The 14159-nt window shown below is 40.1% G+C and overlaps 1 protein-coding gene across 11 annotated transcripts in view; it reads right to left on the minus strand.

The window, feature by feature from the left end:
* Positions 1–14159, minus strand: part of LOC120401063 (WD repeat containing planar cell polarity effector) — a 301239-nt gene that overhangs the window by 131363 nt on the left and 155717 nt on the right. For all 11 annotated transcript variants that reach the window (XM_039530641.1, XM_039530637.1, XM_039530632.1 and 8 more), the window contains 2 exons: positions 9176–9290; positions 4614–4747 (listed from right to left, as the gene is read on the minus strand). In XM_039530641.1, the coding sequence (XP_039386575.1) occupies positions 4614–4747; positions 9176–9290 (249 nt within the window). The remainder of the gene's footprint in view (positions 1–4613; positions 4748–9175; positions 9291–14159) is intronic.

A 14159-nucleotide genomic window follows, 5' to 3' on the forward strand; every position in this document is an offset into this window, starting at 1 on the left:
TAGCCATTGATGGACCTATCCTTCACAAACTTATCTGATTATTTTTTTGAAACCAGTTATAGTTTTGGCCTTTGCAACATCCCTTGGTAACAAATTCCACAGACTGACTATGCATTGTGTGAAGTAGTACTTCCTTTTGTTTGTTTTAAACTTGCTGCCTATTAATTTCATTGGGTGAGCCCTGGTTCTTGTGTTACATGAAGGGCTAAATAACACTTCTTTATTCACTTTCTCCACACCAGTCATGATTTTACAGACTTCTGGCATATCCCTCCCCTTCCCCCGTCATCTCTTTTGCAAGCTGAACAGTCCCAGTCTTTTTAATCTCTTCTCACATGGAAGCTGTTCTATTACCCTTAATCATTTTTACTGCCCTTCTCTGTATCTTTTCCAATTCTAATATATCTCTTTTGAGATGGTGCAACAGGGAGACACAGAAAGATTAAGTGAATTGTCCAAGGTCACACAGGGAGTCTGTGACAGAGACAAGGATTGAACTGAGAACTTCTGAGTCCTAGTCCTATGCTTTAACCAAACCTTCTTACATTTGTTTCCTCTGCCCTTTTGACAAGGCGCCCAGCTCCTGTGAATAAGATAAATGACCAGGAACTGGTTTAGAAAAGAAGGCAACACTGTTATAGTGCCCCAGACATCCCATTGAGGAGTATCTTTGATTCTTATCATTGTTGATTGCAACTCTACATTGGTTTGACCAAGGTAGTGCAGTTCTGAATATCTGTACTTTATCGGGGTGGCAGGTTTGTATAATTTTTGGTGGTGCCCAGAAAGGGTTGAAGTCCCGCCCCGCGCCACACCTGCCTAAGGCTCTGGGACGGAGTCTGGGTGCGGCAGGCAGTTTGTGGTACAGGCTCCGGGAGAGAATTTGGGTGCTGGTGCAGGCTCTGGGCTGGGACAGGGGGTTAGGGTGCAGGAGTGGGTGTGGGAGGAAGTTTGGGGTACCAGGTACATGAGGGGGTTTGGGTGCTGGGTGCAGGCTCTGTGCTGGGACAGAGGGTTGGGATGCGGCAGGGGGTGCAGGTCATGGGGCTGGGCCGAGGATGAGCAGTTTGGGGTGCAGCAGGCAGGCTGCTCTGGGGCTGGGGAGGGGGCCAGAGAGGAGGACTCCCCCAGCCCTCTCCCCACTGGCAGCAGCGAGCTCCAGGGGAGGGAGGGACCCTCCCTGGCTCCCCCACCCCCGGCACAACACTCACCCAAGCCCCCCCCACAGCTGCTGCTCAGGAGGTCCTGCCAGGATAACTCCCCCACCCCCCTGGAGTTGACTCGGCGTCGGGGGTGGGGAAGGGGGAAGCTACCATGTGCCTCCTCCCTCCGCAGGCGCAGCAGCCACCTCAGCCTGCCCCCGGCGCCACTCCCTAAGTTATAGCTGGCAGCGGCAGCAGCCAGCGAGGGAGCGCAGCGCAGAGCTGCAGGGGGCAGCTGCCCGCTGCCCAGGGCAGGCAGGGATGCTCGAGGGAGGAGCGCAGGGCAGCAGGCAGGGCCGGGGGAGACACCCAGCCCCGAACACTGGTGGAGCCGGGCTCCCCGGGCCCTGAATTTGCTGGAGCCTGGGCACCATGGGCTCATATAACTTGCCGCCCCTGGTACTTTACTACAGAAAGCTGACATAACAGTCTTGCAGTAATGAATACACCGCTACCTCGATATAACCTGATCCGATATAACACGAATTCGGATATAACGCGGTAAAGCAAGGTTCCGGGGGGCGGGCTACGCACTCCGGTGGATCAAAGCAAGTTCGATATAACGCGGTTTCACCTATAACGCGGTAAGATTTTTGGCTCCTGAGGACAGCGTTATATCGAGGTAGAGGTGTAATACTTTATGGTTGCTCACACTGCTGTAGTTTAAAGATAATTAAAATTATATTTTGCTGCCTAACTAGTAAGCCTGACACAAAAGAGCATGCCAGTAAAAATGCTAATGCCTTTTTTTTTGTCTGGCCAAAACATAATCCGTAATCATTCCCACTGATTTCTAGAGCAGTGGCTCTCAACCTTTCCAGATTACTGTACCCCTTCCAGGAGTCTGATTTGTCTTGCCTACCCCCAAGTTTCACCTCCAAGTAAACTACTTGCTTACAAAATCAGACATAAAAATACAAATGTCACAGCACACCGTTGCTGAAAAATTGCTTACTTTCTCATTCTGTCTGTGTGAAATTTTACTTTGTACTGACTTAACTAGTGCTTTTTATGTAACCTGTTGTAAAACCAGGCAAACATCTAGATGGTTGATGTACCCCCTGGGAGACGTCTGTGTACCCCCAGGGGTACGTGTATCCCTGGTTGAGAACCATGGATCTAGAGAAAGCAATGTTAGCATCGTACATAGACGTCTTCCAGAAGCTCAGCTGTGTCAGCAAACCACTAAACACAACAACCCTATTAAGGAACACAGAGGGTATGTCTGGTTTCCTAGCACAGTGAGATGTTTCTATGGATTAGGTTTTCCTTCTTCCCCAAGAAAAAGGTCACCACAGTTGGGTCCAGAAACACGCTTAGTAGTATCCAGAATAAAACTGTGATATATAAGGATAAAGCAACATCGGAGACATAGCCCTTACCAGGAAACGATCATGGTAAGCATCAGCTCATTACAGTTTCTCAGTTAAAGTTTAGGGGCATAGAGATCATCAATCTTGCTTCTAAAGTAGCAACCTTAACAAATACCTGTAGGCAAGGCACAAGTGTGCATCATTTTAAAGTAAAGTACGTATCAGCTCAGTTCCTGGTGAACGGTGAACTGTCTCAAATCCACGTTACAGAGGTTGGCTCAATCTCGCAAACACAAGTCACTGCTGAAAAGAGGCCTTGAGCTGAAACAGCCTGGAAAATGTATTACTCACCCTAGCAGAAAGTATTCCTACCTTGCAAGTTAAAATGTGCTATGACAAAACTTAAACTAAACATATTCTTGAAAAAGCCTGCTATATAGATGCAAATGCTCATATACAAAGAAACAAATTACCTGGAGGTGATCAGGAAGAAAATACTAGCTACCACAAGGTCGTTTCCCTTAATATTTATCTAGGTTGTAATAAGTGCAAACTCCCCTCCTCTTGCTTACTACATATCTTTCTAGCCTTTTGGGGAAGGTGGTTCTCTGTCCTCTATTCTTGCAGTGAACTAGAAACTTCAACCTTTCTGTTTGAAGATAATGGCCCTCAAAGAGAACCTGGAGGATTATTATTATTGTTTATACAGGTCTCAGCTGAGGTCAAGGCCTCATTGTACTAAAAGCCAAAGAGGTTACAATCCAAATAGACAAATGCCAGGAGAAAGGGAGTATTACAATCCTCATTTTACAGCTGGGGAACTGAGCTACAGAGAGATTAAGCCACTTGGCCAAGGGAATAGTACTCATGTCTCTCAAGTCCTAGTCCAGTGCTTTACCCATACCCTCTCTCCCATATGCCTAGGAAATGAGCATTGTAACTAGAGGGAGAATTACGGCTTCTACAAACAATTGTAACACAGCAGCAGCAAATTCACATGGCTATGATGTATCCATGGTGGTGTGTAGAAGGGACTTCCATCTTGAATGGTCTCTTGCGAGTCTTCTTCCTTTGACAAAAGTCAGTTTGGGAGGATTTACAGTTCTTAAATCCCTCAGAATTGCATCTTCAAACCTCATTCATGGTTGGCCTCATGCTCTGCTTCCTTCAACCTCAGCTCTACAAACCTTCTTAAGAGCATACCTCCTTCTGCATGTTGGACATGACCCTACCATTGCAGCCATCTTGTTCTCAGCTGGTGCAAGACTGCAACTTTCCGGGATCATCTAAGTGTCTCCTCATTTGTGACAAAAATCAAATCAACCTAACTTTTGGCACTGACAACTGTTTTATTTCCTCTCCTCAGCTGTTTTTAACGGCCAGGGTTCTGCTCCATACAACCCGGGTTGCCATCACTACCGCACTGAATATTCATATCTTAGTTGTAACACAGATATCCCACCACCCAATCAGAGGCCTTTGAAGATGCTGAAATGTGTCCAATGTGATCCAACGTGCGACTCCTCCAGTTACAGAATTGCCTGCTGTCAACCGACTACTCAGATAGATAAAACTATTCACCCATTCAATGTCATTGTCCTCTACATATCATGCCAGCAGGTCATTAGCTTCCATTTTATAGGAGGCATGGATAGCTTTGGTTTAATCACCCTGCTGTTTTTTGCAGCTCTTCCAGCATTAGCTGTAGTTGGTCCATAGTCTCTCCAATATCATCCACATACTCAAGATCTTCTACAGATGAATAATTACACTTCACACCTCCTACTTTGGCCTCAGTCAGCTTTGTAGCAATCTTTAAACTAAAGAACTGTAACAATCTTACACTAAATGTATGAAAAACTGGACCCTTATTGGCACAGCAATTTTTTTAAAAAAGTAATAAAATACCATTCCATTTAGATATTTTCTGACTTTGCCAAAAACATTTCATTTTTAGAATGTAAAATATTTTGATTAGAATGGCAGGTAAAGAGCTATGTCAAAGACCAGCATTTTACTGTGCAATACTCTATCCATCAGTGCTAGTGGTCCATAACAAAGTTTCTATGGTATTTACAGACATCATTGACAGCTATACCTTAAAATCCAAGGATGAGAGTTTTTCCAGTCTTTTGTTTACATCAGGAGAACCTGTCTTCTTTGTAAACTGAATGAAGCAGAGCTTGTTTTGCTCCCAAAATGACAAGATGATGAAACTGTCTGTAAGAACAGCTGAAAAACAAATAAAAATTGTCACCGCTGTAATACCTACTACCAATAACAAAACAAATTACTGAGTTCTCCACTGAGACACTGCAAAAAGCAATTTTTTCAAGACCATGTCTTAAATATTACATTGAAGCCTGTGTAATCTCCTAAAAGACATCAATGTGTCATCTTGCCAGGACTTTCTTGGAAATGAGAAATAAAGCTTAGGGAGTACTCAGATTAAATACACCTGAATAAATTATCGTATACCAAGTTATTACTCTAATCAGATATATGTTTTATTCCCACCCCCCATCCTCATCTTGGTACCTTCCTCAGTCCCTTGCCCAAGGCAACTCCCATTGATATTTTGGGATTGTGGATTTGTACAAAATTGTTTGCATTTGGGCTGGTCAAATGCAAATCATTATTTGAGTTGGATTTGGTAATTTTACATCACCTGTCACGAATAAACAATAAGTGATGTAGCAGCAGTAAGATTCCAGATGCTACCACAGCAGTCAAGAATGTTGTTCCTTATAATACTTTTGCTATGGGCAAAAATGAACCTGTTGAAAGCTTTCCACATGACATTCTGCCTCTGTGCTCTTGATCTAAACCACATGCATGTCGAAGAGTGGATGTACTCCCTTGAAGTCTGGAAAATGTCTATGGAATCACAATTATGTTACCATATAATATAAATAGAAATATTTAAATGTAAAATAAATTAACTAGCACTACAAACAGAGAAAACACAGGTGAACAAAGAAAATGAGCGCTACAACACTGCCAACAATTTAGGGTTTCCCCCAAACATTGCACTGCTCTCTGAACTGTGAACACCTGTAAGAGAATGTCTGAGTGTTCAGACAACCAATGGATGGTTGACTGAAAATTCCTCTTTGGACAGAACCATTTAGTCAAAATGGCGAGATTTATTTTCAAGAATTAAATGCAGAAACCTATAAGAAAGGGACACCATCAGGTAAAAAAAAAAAAATTAAATAAATTACCTGGTTAAAAAATTCAATTTAAAAATGCCTTGCATTTGTGACTAAGACCCTAGATTCTTAAATATATAAGAATTTTGATAACATACTTTTAATAATTGATATTGATAGCTTACTCTTGCATTACACTCCACTTGAACAAAGAAAATAAACTAGTCAGCTTTGCTTTGGTTTGCAGTCTGTTTTACAGCCAGCTGCACTTTCAGATTGTCAGGTATTAGCACAATTCTGCAACATTTGGTATGCAAATGCCAAAGGAAAATGTTTGGATTTAAACAAACTGTGGTCACGGATATTTAAAAATTTCATAAAAGCAACTCTGTTAATACTAAGTTTTGAAACAAAACTTTGGGCCTAAACTACCTGACATTGTACCTTTGATGCTACAGTTGAGATTTTAACACACACAAGAAAATTCAAAGTTAGAGACATGGCCTCTTTGTATATATGCAATTGCATACACTCGATTACTAGAAATAAACGTCAACATATATTTATGCTACACTAGAGATAGGCCTACATCAAACCTCAGAACACTCCTGAATTTTGTGTCTAAAGACAGACTAGGGATCAGGGATCCATGAGCAGGTGGGAGTGGTGAATAGAGAAAGTTTGTTCTTCAGTCTCTGCAAAGCTCTGGTTGCCTGGGTATTGGCTGAAGGGGCGGGGAACAGGAAAGGTGACTCTTATTGTTTAGACCGGCAGCACAGCTGGGTCATTCAGAGCCACCTGGTGATAGCTAGGGTGCAAAGCTAGATTATAGGATTGGGTGTGGGAAAAGATTTCAAGAGAGGGTTGGGAGGAAAAGTAGGGGTATAAGATATTATCAAAGGGATTGCCGTCCATTCATAATTCTTCTTTCCTGAATCAGGCATACATTCAGTTGCCATCAATACCTGTAAATCTGGAGAATCTGCTTAGATGAGCACACCCAGGAAAAGGCCTACTTCCTGCACCAGATTAGGCCTAAAACAATGATCAACCCTGGTTATACCATTGCTCACAGAGCCCCTTAAAGAGAATTGGAATGCTGCTGTACAGGGCCATAATGCCGCAGCGAGCTTTTGAAAATTAGGTAGAGTATCAGTCTATGAATCCAGCACATGCCTGTCATGAGACCACAATGTCTCAACAGAATTTAGGCATTTTGAAATGTCAAGAGACTTGGATGGTAGTTATGACAATCCTTCCTGTTCTGAGAGTTGTGTGGCTTTGATTTACGAAAATGGGGTCTTTTTCCATATCAAACTTTTCTTTATTTAGCTAATTCTATTCTATGTTCTAACACACTATAATAAACTAAACTAACAACAAATAAGTCTTTCTCTCCTTCAGAGTTGTAGCCACAAACTTTTGCATATTCCATAGATGACAATTATATTTAATAAAATATTATGGTTGAATGTCTAAACACTCAAAAGTCAGGAAATATTAAAGTTAAGGTTATATATGCAACCTTAGTTCTGCACCTTGTGGATGCATTATGTTACAATCTATAATTTTAGGATGGCATACTACTTCTCAAGTCATATAATATAATCATAAAAGTTATACACATTTGTGGCATATTGTAATATTTCCCATTTTTCTACATATATCATTGTTAAAATGGACTGATATCTTTGGATTTAGGCTCCTTAAATATTAAATACCATTGAATAATGAGAAATTATTTTAATGAGTTTGTTAGAACCCACATACTAGTCTATTTTCAATCATCAGCAGAGGCTTCCTTAAGTGCAGTTCACAAGAGAAGAAAGTTAACTATGAAGCTGTTTATTTGTGAATGTAGGTGGCTTTGTATGGCAGCAGATTTCTATACTCTTTGTTGTATATTTAGGCCCTGATCCTGCACTCTGATTCATGCAGATGGACCCCAGTGCCCAGGCAAACCTCCACTGACTTCAGTGGGGTTCTGCACGGGCGTGTCTGTCATTTTGGGTCAGTTTGGAGGATCCGGGCCTAAATCTATAGCATGTTAAGTGAATTTCGTGGGCTTTAATCTGACATTGAAACTGATTCAAATTTGGCAACTGATCTTTTCTCACCCCAGGTATTCTTGTCAGTCTTCAGAATGTATGATTGGACATTTCTGTTGTAAATAAGTTAGCTCCACATGCATATGCAGCATCTTCATTCTTGGCTGCACATTTCATGATAGCAAAAAACAAAACAAAACAAAGTAAAAAACCTCCAAACCAAACCAAATATAAAACAGACTCTAAAAGCCTCACAATTAGAACAAATTAAACCCAATGTCTTCCGGAGAAATTTCTTCTGTACACTGTTTTGCAAACTTTCAGCTCCTGTTGTCTGGGCAATAGAGATCTCCAAAAAGGTCACAAGAATTTATTTTTAAAATAGAATTTCTAAGACTTTTTTTCTCTCTCTCTCATTGAGCAAAAATAGTTCAGCTATTTTTTAATACAAACTTTAACAAATATTTCACGTTCAGACCTGGGTATTTTTAAACTGAAAGTTGAAAGTTTCAGAAAGTGATGAGCAAGTGAAAACAAAGGATGGAATGGAGACTTTTTATATAACCCTAACTATGGAAGTACAGTTTTGATTGTTACAATTTTCTGTTAAGATTTATTAATTTGAAAAAATAATTAGACAAGTAATTTTTTACTTTAAAAAAGCTCTGAAAAAAGTACATAAGCCAGGGAATTCTAAATGACAGTCACAGCACCTAAGTCCCTTTGTGACTCTGGGCCTATAACCCAGGCTATATATAAGCTTGGACTTAAGCTTTTTTTGAGTATTCAGTGTAAAATTCACATCTGCTCAGGCTCAAATTGAAATTGCATATTCTTGGTCATTCAGATGCCAAGATACTAATGTCTGATTACAGTTCTCAGTGGAGGTTTGCAGCGGAACATTAACAAAATAAAAATAAAAACTTTTCTATTACAACACTCTTGAAAACCGATGTATTTCATATACACTGGATTTTTAAATAAACACATCTCATTGCAATAGCAGTCCTTAATAATTAGAAATATTGATTTCCTGGGAGCTGGCAATCTAGAAATGCAGCCAGGACAGCTCAATACGTGCATCGCTATCCTGCCATTTTTGATAACTGAGCATTTTGTATATGTAAAAATCCTGTTCAATTATTTCATTATTATCTGCTTCTGTCACTTTTCCCTGTATATGAAGTAAGCATGCCAACAATTGCATGTTCCAGTGTTTAAAATGTGTAAGAAAATGAATTTTAGAAAATCCATTCAATATTTGACAAGACTGAAAACTTTGATGTTAAGTATTATTCCCAAACTGTTCTTGGTCCTGAGGGTTCTAACTATGGCATTACATGCAATTACTTGTTGTGTTTTCAAGTCCCCAGTGGCAATAATTAGTCTACCTGTTGACATACTATTTCGCCTGCTCTATTGTTAATGTAGGCAATTGATTTGCACATGGGTGTAATTACCATCACTGATGGTGTCGGAGATGAGCTTCCCCGCCAGGGTCCTGTCAATCACCACTTTCTCCAGCTGTGGCCCAGAAAGGCTTAGGGACACCAGTACACCTGAATGAAAGAGGAGCTAAATCCAAGAAGCCAGAAAATAAGACATCAGGAAACAATAATCAAGAAACTTTAATGTTCCAAAGTACATACTGACATCCCTCTCTGATATATGGCAATCTAATTTACAAAATAACAAGAAGTCTTTTTATCTTGGCCAACAAAATATATTATATGTACAGTACTATGAAAGCTTTATCAATGAAAAAGAGAAACAGAATGAAAAAGCAAAAGAGAAATGTATTGCGACATGTGTACAATAACTATTTATGCTGATCACTTCAAAACTATGGGCCAAAAATCTCCATATGTTGCATGGATTATACTGAATTCAGATGCTGAAAATTGTGATTGAAATCCTGCCCTGTATGGATAAAGAGGCCAGTCTTATCAGCAAGTGTATTTTTAAGTACCAAAGACACATTATGTTGCATTTTTTCCCTGCTGCATTTTGTTCCTCAGAAAAAACATAGTTAACACTGTAGTATGCTTTATGTAACATTTTCATGTCTATAGACATTTTAAAAACTAAAGCCAAGATTTTCCGAAGTGTTTAGTGATTTTGGATGCTTCAATTCCTTAGTGCTCAACTTGACACACATAAAAGGGATCTGATATTCAGAGGTAGGTGCATAGCACATTAGTGTACTATCTTTTCTTATGTATTTGCACTGCACTTAGCAAATTTGGGTCTTCGGGTGCTACCGCTATATAAACATTTAATAATTATAAAGAATAACATCATATCCTCAGTTATCAGATGCTCTAAAAGTTGCTTTTGAACTTTAATTTCACCTCAGTTGCACACAGACATTTAAAACATCAGCTTTCTTCCATCCCTATTAGCTTTGATCATTCAGGTGCTTTTAAATGTATATAATGGTGTCTAGATACCCCAGTGATAGGCACCTAATGAATTCATACACTAATGTTGTCTGGCATGAGGTCTCAGAGGCCTCCCAATAAAGGAGGAACTTAAAGCCTAAATACAGGCAGGAGAGTGTCTTGGACACATTTCAGAGTTAATCAAACATCCCTATTAAAGTCACCTCTGTTAAGTGGCACAGACTGTACTGCAAACTGAGTCACAGGAAACAGCAGTCCTTTCTGATGCCATAGCTTGGCATAAGGAGTGCTGCTTGGTGAGAGGGACAAGCAAAGCTTTGTTTTTGCCTAATTAAATCCCAAAAAGCAGTAAGAGTTTGAATTAAATCCACCATTACAAAGTAATACAGAATAAAGAACGAAGATCTCAGCTCCACTGTCAGCTGACGCTATTGTGCCAGGGTACTGCAGCATAAGCAGTAGGTAAAATCACTATTATGATAAAAAAATATTTTCTGGAATATCTTGATAAAAAGGGGCTGAGCTAAGGGTAATTTGGGTCTCTTTGGCCATATATGGACTAACTGGTTGCCAAATTTTAGGTGTCTGTTTTTTTTACAATACCCTTAATGTGTGTATGTCTGTGAAAAAGCATTGAAGAAAATCAGCAATGTGAGTTGATCCCCAGGTGTACCACCATACTTCTTGGTGCATCTGGGAGGAGGGTATTTAACTGGCATTATGCTATCTTCCCTTTGCCCACTGTATTGGCATATATGGGCCCAAAGATTCAGAGGTGTTAATATGACTCTGTCACTGTCAAACATTAAACAGTTGTAATCAGTTTTGGGGTCTGCTATACAGAGACCTCAGCAGATTAGTACCATGGCAAACACAGCATTAAAAATCTTTTTAACCTTTTTTTAAAGGAAAAGAAGACAAAACAGTTAAAGCCTTTGAAATGTAAACTGTTAAGGAAGGCTCTCATTTTAACATTTCTTGTTCCTCCTCCCTTGAGCTGGAGAGCTTTTAGAAGGAAACCCTCCCTAGCTGACAGTCTTTTAGATAGCATTAAAGACAGCAACAACTCTCCTTTTGGGGGAAAAGACAAGAAGTTAGTTGAGATAGTCTGGAGCCATTGTTTTTGCTGCTGTTCTTAAAGTCCAATCCTGTTTTCCTGAAGATAAAACAAGACAAACACACACAAAAGGGGAAAGAAAAGAACAGAACAGATTTTTAAAAATGTAGTTTTTGTCTCTGGTGCTGTCTCTCACTTGCAATCTCATTGCTGGAAAACACAGACACGGCATTCCGTCTTATTAACCACTCAGAGACCAGGCAAACGTGTACCAACATTGGGCTACTTAGGGCCTTCCTTTTGGCTGTCTTTCTGGTCACAGACTAACAAAATGTTGCAAAATACAGTCTTGGCCAGCTAACCCAGAGTCATCTTAGACAGTAGGCAAAAGCAGAGGACTAGGAAAGAGAAGAAATAAGATGGGGAGGAAAAGAACATCTTTCGGGACTAGGACAACGAAGGCCCAACGGGTGTCAGAGTGGATCCTGGCATCCCAGGAGATAATGGGATTGGCAGCCATAGTGGTGAGGCTTGCTCCTTCCTGTTCTCCCAGCTTTCAGTCAGCCGGGATCCACAGCCGCTAATTTCCCCTTCAAAGTCCCTTTCTGAGGACCCCCGAAGGGAATGATGAGTGAAATAGCACATCCCTCCTTATTTTGTCCACCAATTAGAACTAATTTCCAACACACCAATGTTGGTTCACTGATTTCCAGCCCCACACTTTCTATGTTCACCAAGCGTGATCTCTGAACAGTCCTTGAATTAGCTCAGTAAGCCTTTTTGTGTAGACGAGTTCAGTTCATTTGTCTCCCTTTTACACCTTTCCCCATCAACATTCATTGTTATAGATTAGTGTAACACGTGATAAACGTTTACCTACTTTCCCACAGTTAGGCTCACAATATCCCTCTGATTTTCACACTAGACCCACTTAAATGCCTGGCGCAGAAGAGGAGGGGGATGTGGAGGTGCTCCCCCCCAGTGGCAAGCTAATCAAGTTACAGCCTGCTGCTTAAATTTTAGCCCCGTGTCTGTCTTCATTCAAATGTGTGTCCTGATCAACTCTGTAGGATCTCTTTTGCCAGCATGGATCGTTGGACCACATTGTGCTCTGGTCCCACCTCTTATGCCACCTCTTCCAGAGAAGAAAGTAGCTGGTTATGCCAGCCTGAAACCTGCTGAGATTTCCTCTATATAGGAGGGGTCTTCAGCTGTTGCATTAAGGCAGCTCTAAGTCCTCTTTGCATCACTGGAGAAGCACAGAGAGGACTTACCGGGGCCAAGGATCCAGGATTGTATTTATATTTCTAATTTAAACATTTATATTTTTAGAATTCTATATTTTAAAAATGTGATGCCAGGCAAATGCTTCTTTTCTAATAGATGTTATCATAATAACCCATGTCTACTCTATGTCACAGGTGTGAAACAAACATTGATGTACAGCATGCTGTTAGATGGAATACCAGGCAAAACTTCCTTGCAGTGAGATCTATTAAATTGTATAATAGTTTCCAAAGGAAGCAGCAGGAGCACCATTACTTTAGACTTTTAAAAATGAACTGCAAAAGCAGTAGGAAGTATACAGTTGGGAGCAAACCTGGATTGTAAATGGCATGGATTAGATGACATCAGACTATCTCTAATTCATATGAACATATTATGTTGTCAGCTACAGCAGATATTTTCATTTATGAATTTTCTTTCTGAGTTTTGTATTTTCCACATTTTTACTGAAAGGGAAGAGAATGAAAGATTTCATTTGACTGTGCTGAAGTATAGGAAGCAATAGGGACAGGAATTTGATTATCTCACCTGCCTATCTCTGTTGGCTTTCTTTCTCATCTATGCCCCTACTTTCGCAAAATGGCAGTTATACACATCTTAATGAATGAGTATAAATGTTATGCACCCTGCATAACAGTGAACAGAACAACATATAAACAAATGAACTATTTCCCTCTTTTCTTTATTAATGTTTTTAACCGAAAACTCTTCACTTCGTCTCTTTTCTGCTAATTTATATTAGGTTTTAAAAACTAATTGGCATGACATTTCAAATACAAACTAAACATACCTGACATACAAAACAAATACATTAAAAGCAGAAGAACATATTTTTAGTAACCTCCTATCCTGACAAAGATGAATATTGTGTTAGTCTGAAAGCACATACAATTTTCAAGAGAGTCCCAGTCATGAAAGATGTCCTTTAAGGTTCTGTCCTAGTAAAAATGTTAGACACAGTCACACGCCTGTAGCTTTTATTACAACTTTTCAAAACTTCAATTTATCCTTATGTTGCAGTTAGACTAGATAAAATCACAATTTATTTCCAACTTGATAACGTGAGTCCAGCAAGGTCTGACTACAGTTAGTTATAACTGTCTAATGAATAAAGCTAAAAAAGTAGAGGGGAAAAATTGACCAAATTAAATGACAAGAACAAAAAGGAATACATTTACCACGAGAAATTATCCATAATCTTCTGAATTGTGCAAACTCTAAAAAGCCAGGGATTATCTAGCAAGCAAAAATGTTAGTCTGCAACAGAAGAGCAAAACACTCCAAATCCCTCAGCTAAACTGGAGGGAGATTTGAATAAGGGGGATTGTGTAAATAAATTCCCTATTACTTGTGCGCTACAACTTCCTATGCTTGGGAGTCAATCTGTCTTTTCATCCCGGAAAAGTTCCTATAACCTTAGGGCATAAGAAATTTCCCCTTCTCCAAATGGTGGGATGCTGTGGTGCTCTGCATTTACCTGAGAGAAGAGGGCAGTGGGATAAACCAGGGGAATCAGAGGTCTGTTGGCAGCTTCTCCCTATTTTACAGGGTAGGGATATCCACCACGTCTCTCTAGATAACAGCCGGGAAGAATACTTTTTGGTTTGTGACCCCATTCAGTCAGCAAGAAGGGTACCTTCCACCTCTCAGATGACTATATTACGGTATCAAAGCTACATGATTGTTACTTTGTTGCAT

Source organism: Mauremys reevesii, linkage group 3 (genome assembly GCF_016161935.1).
Source record: "Mauremys reevesii isolate NIE-2019 linkage group 3, ASM1616193v1, whole genome shotgun sequence".
Lineage (NCBI taxonomy): Eukaryota > Metazoa > Chordata > Testudines > Geoemydidae > Mauremys > Mauremys reevesii.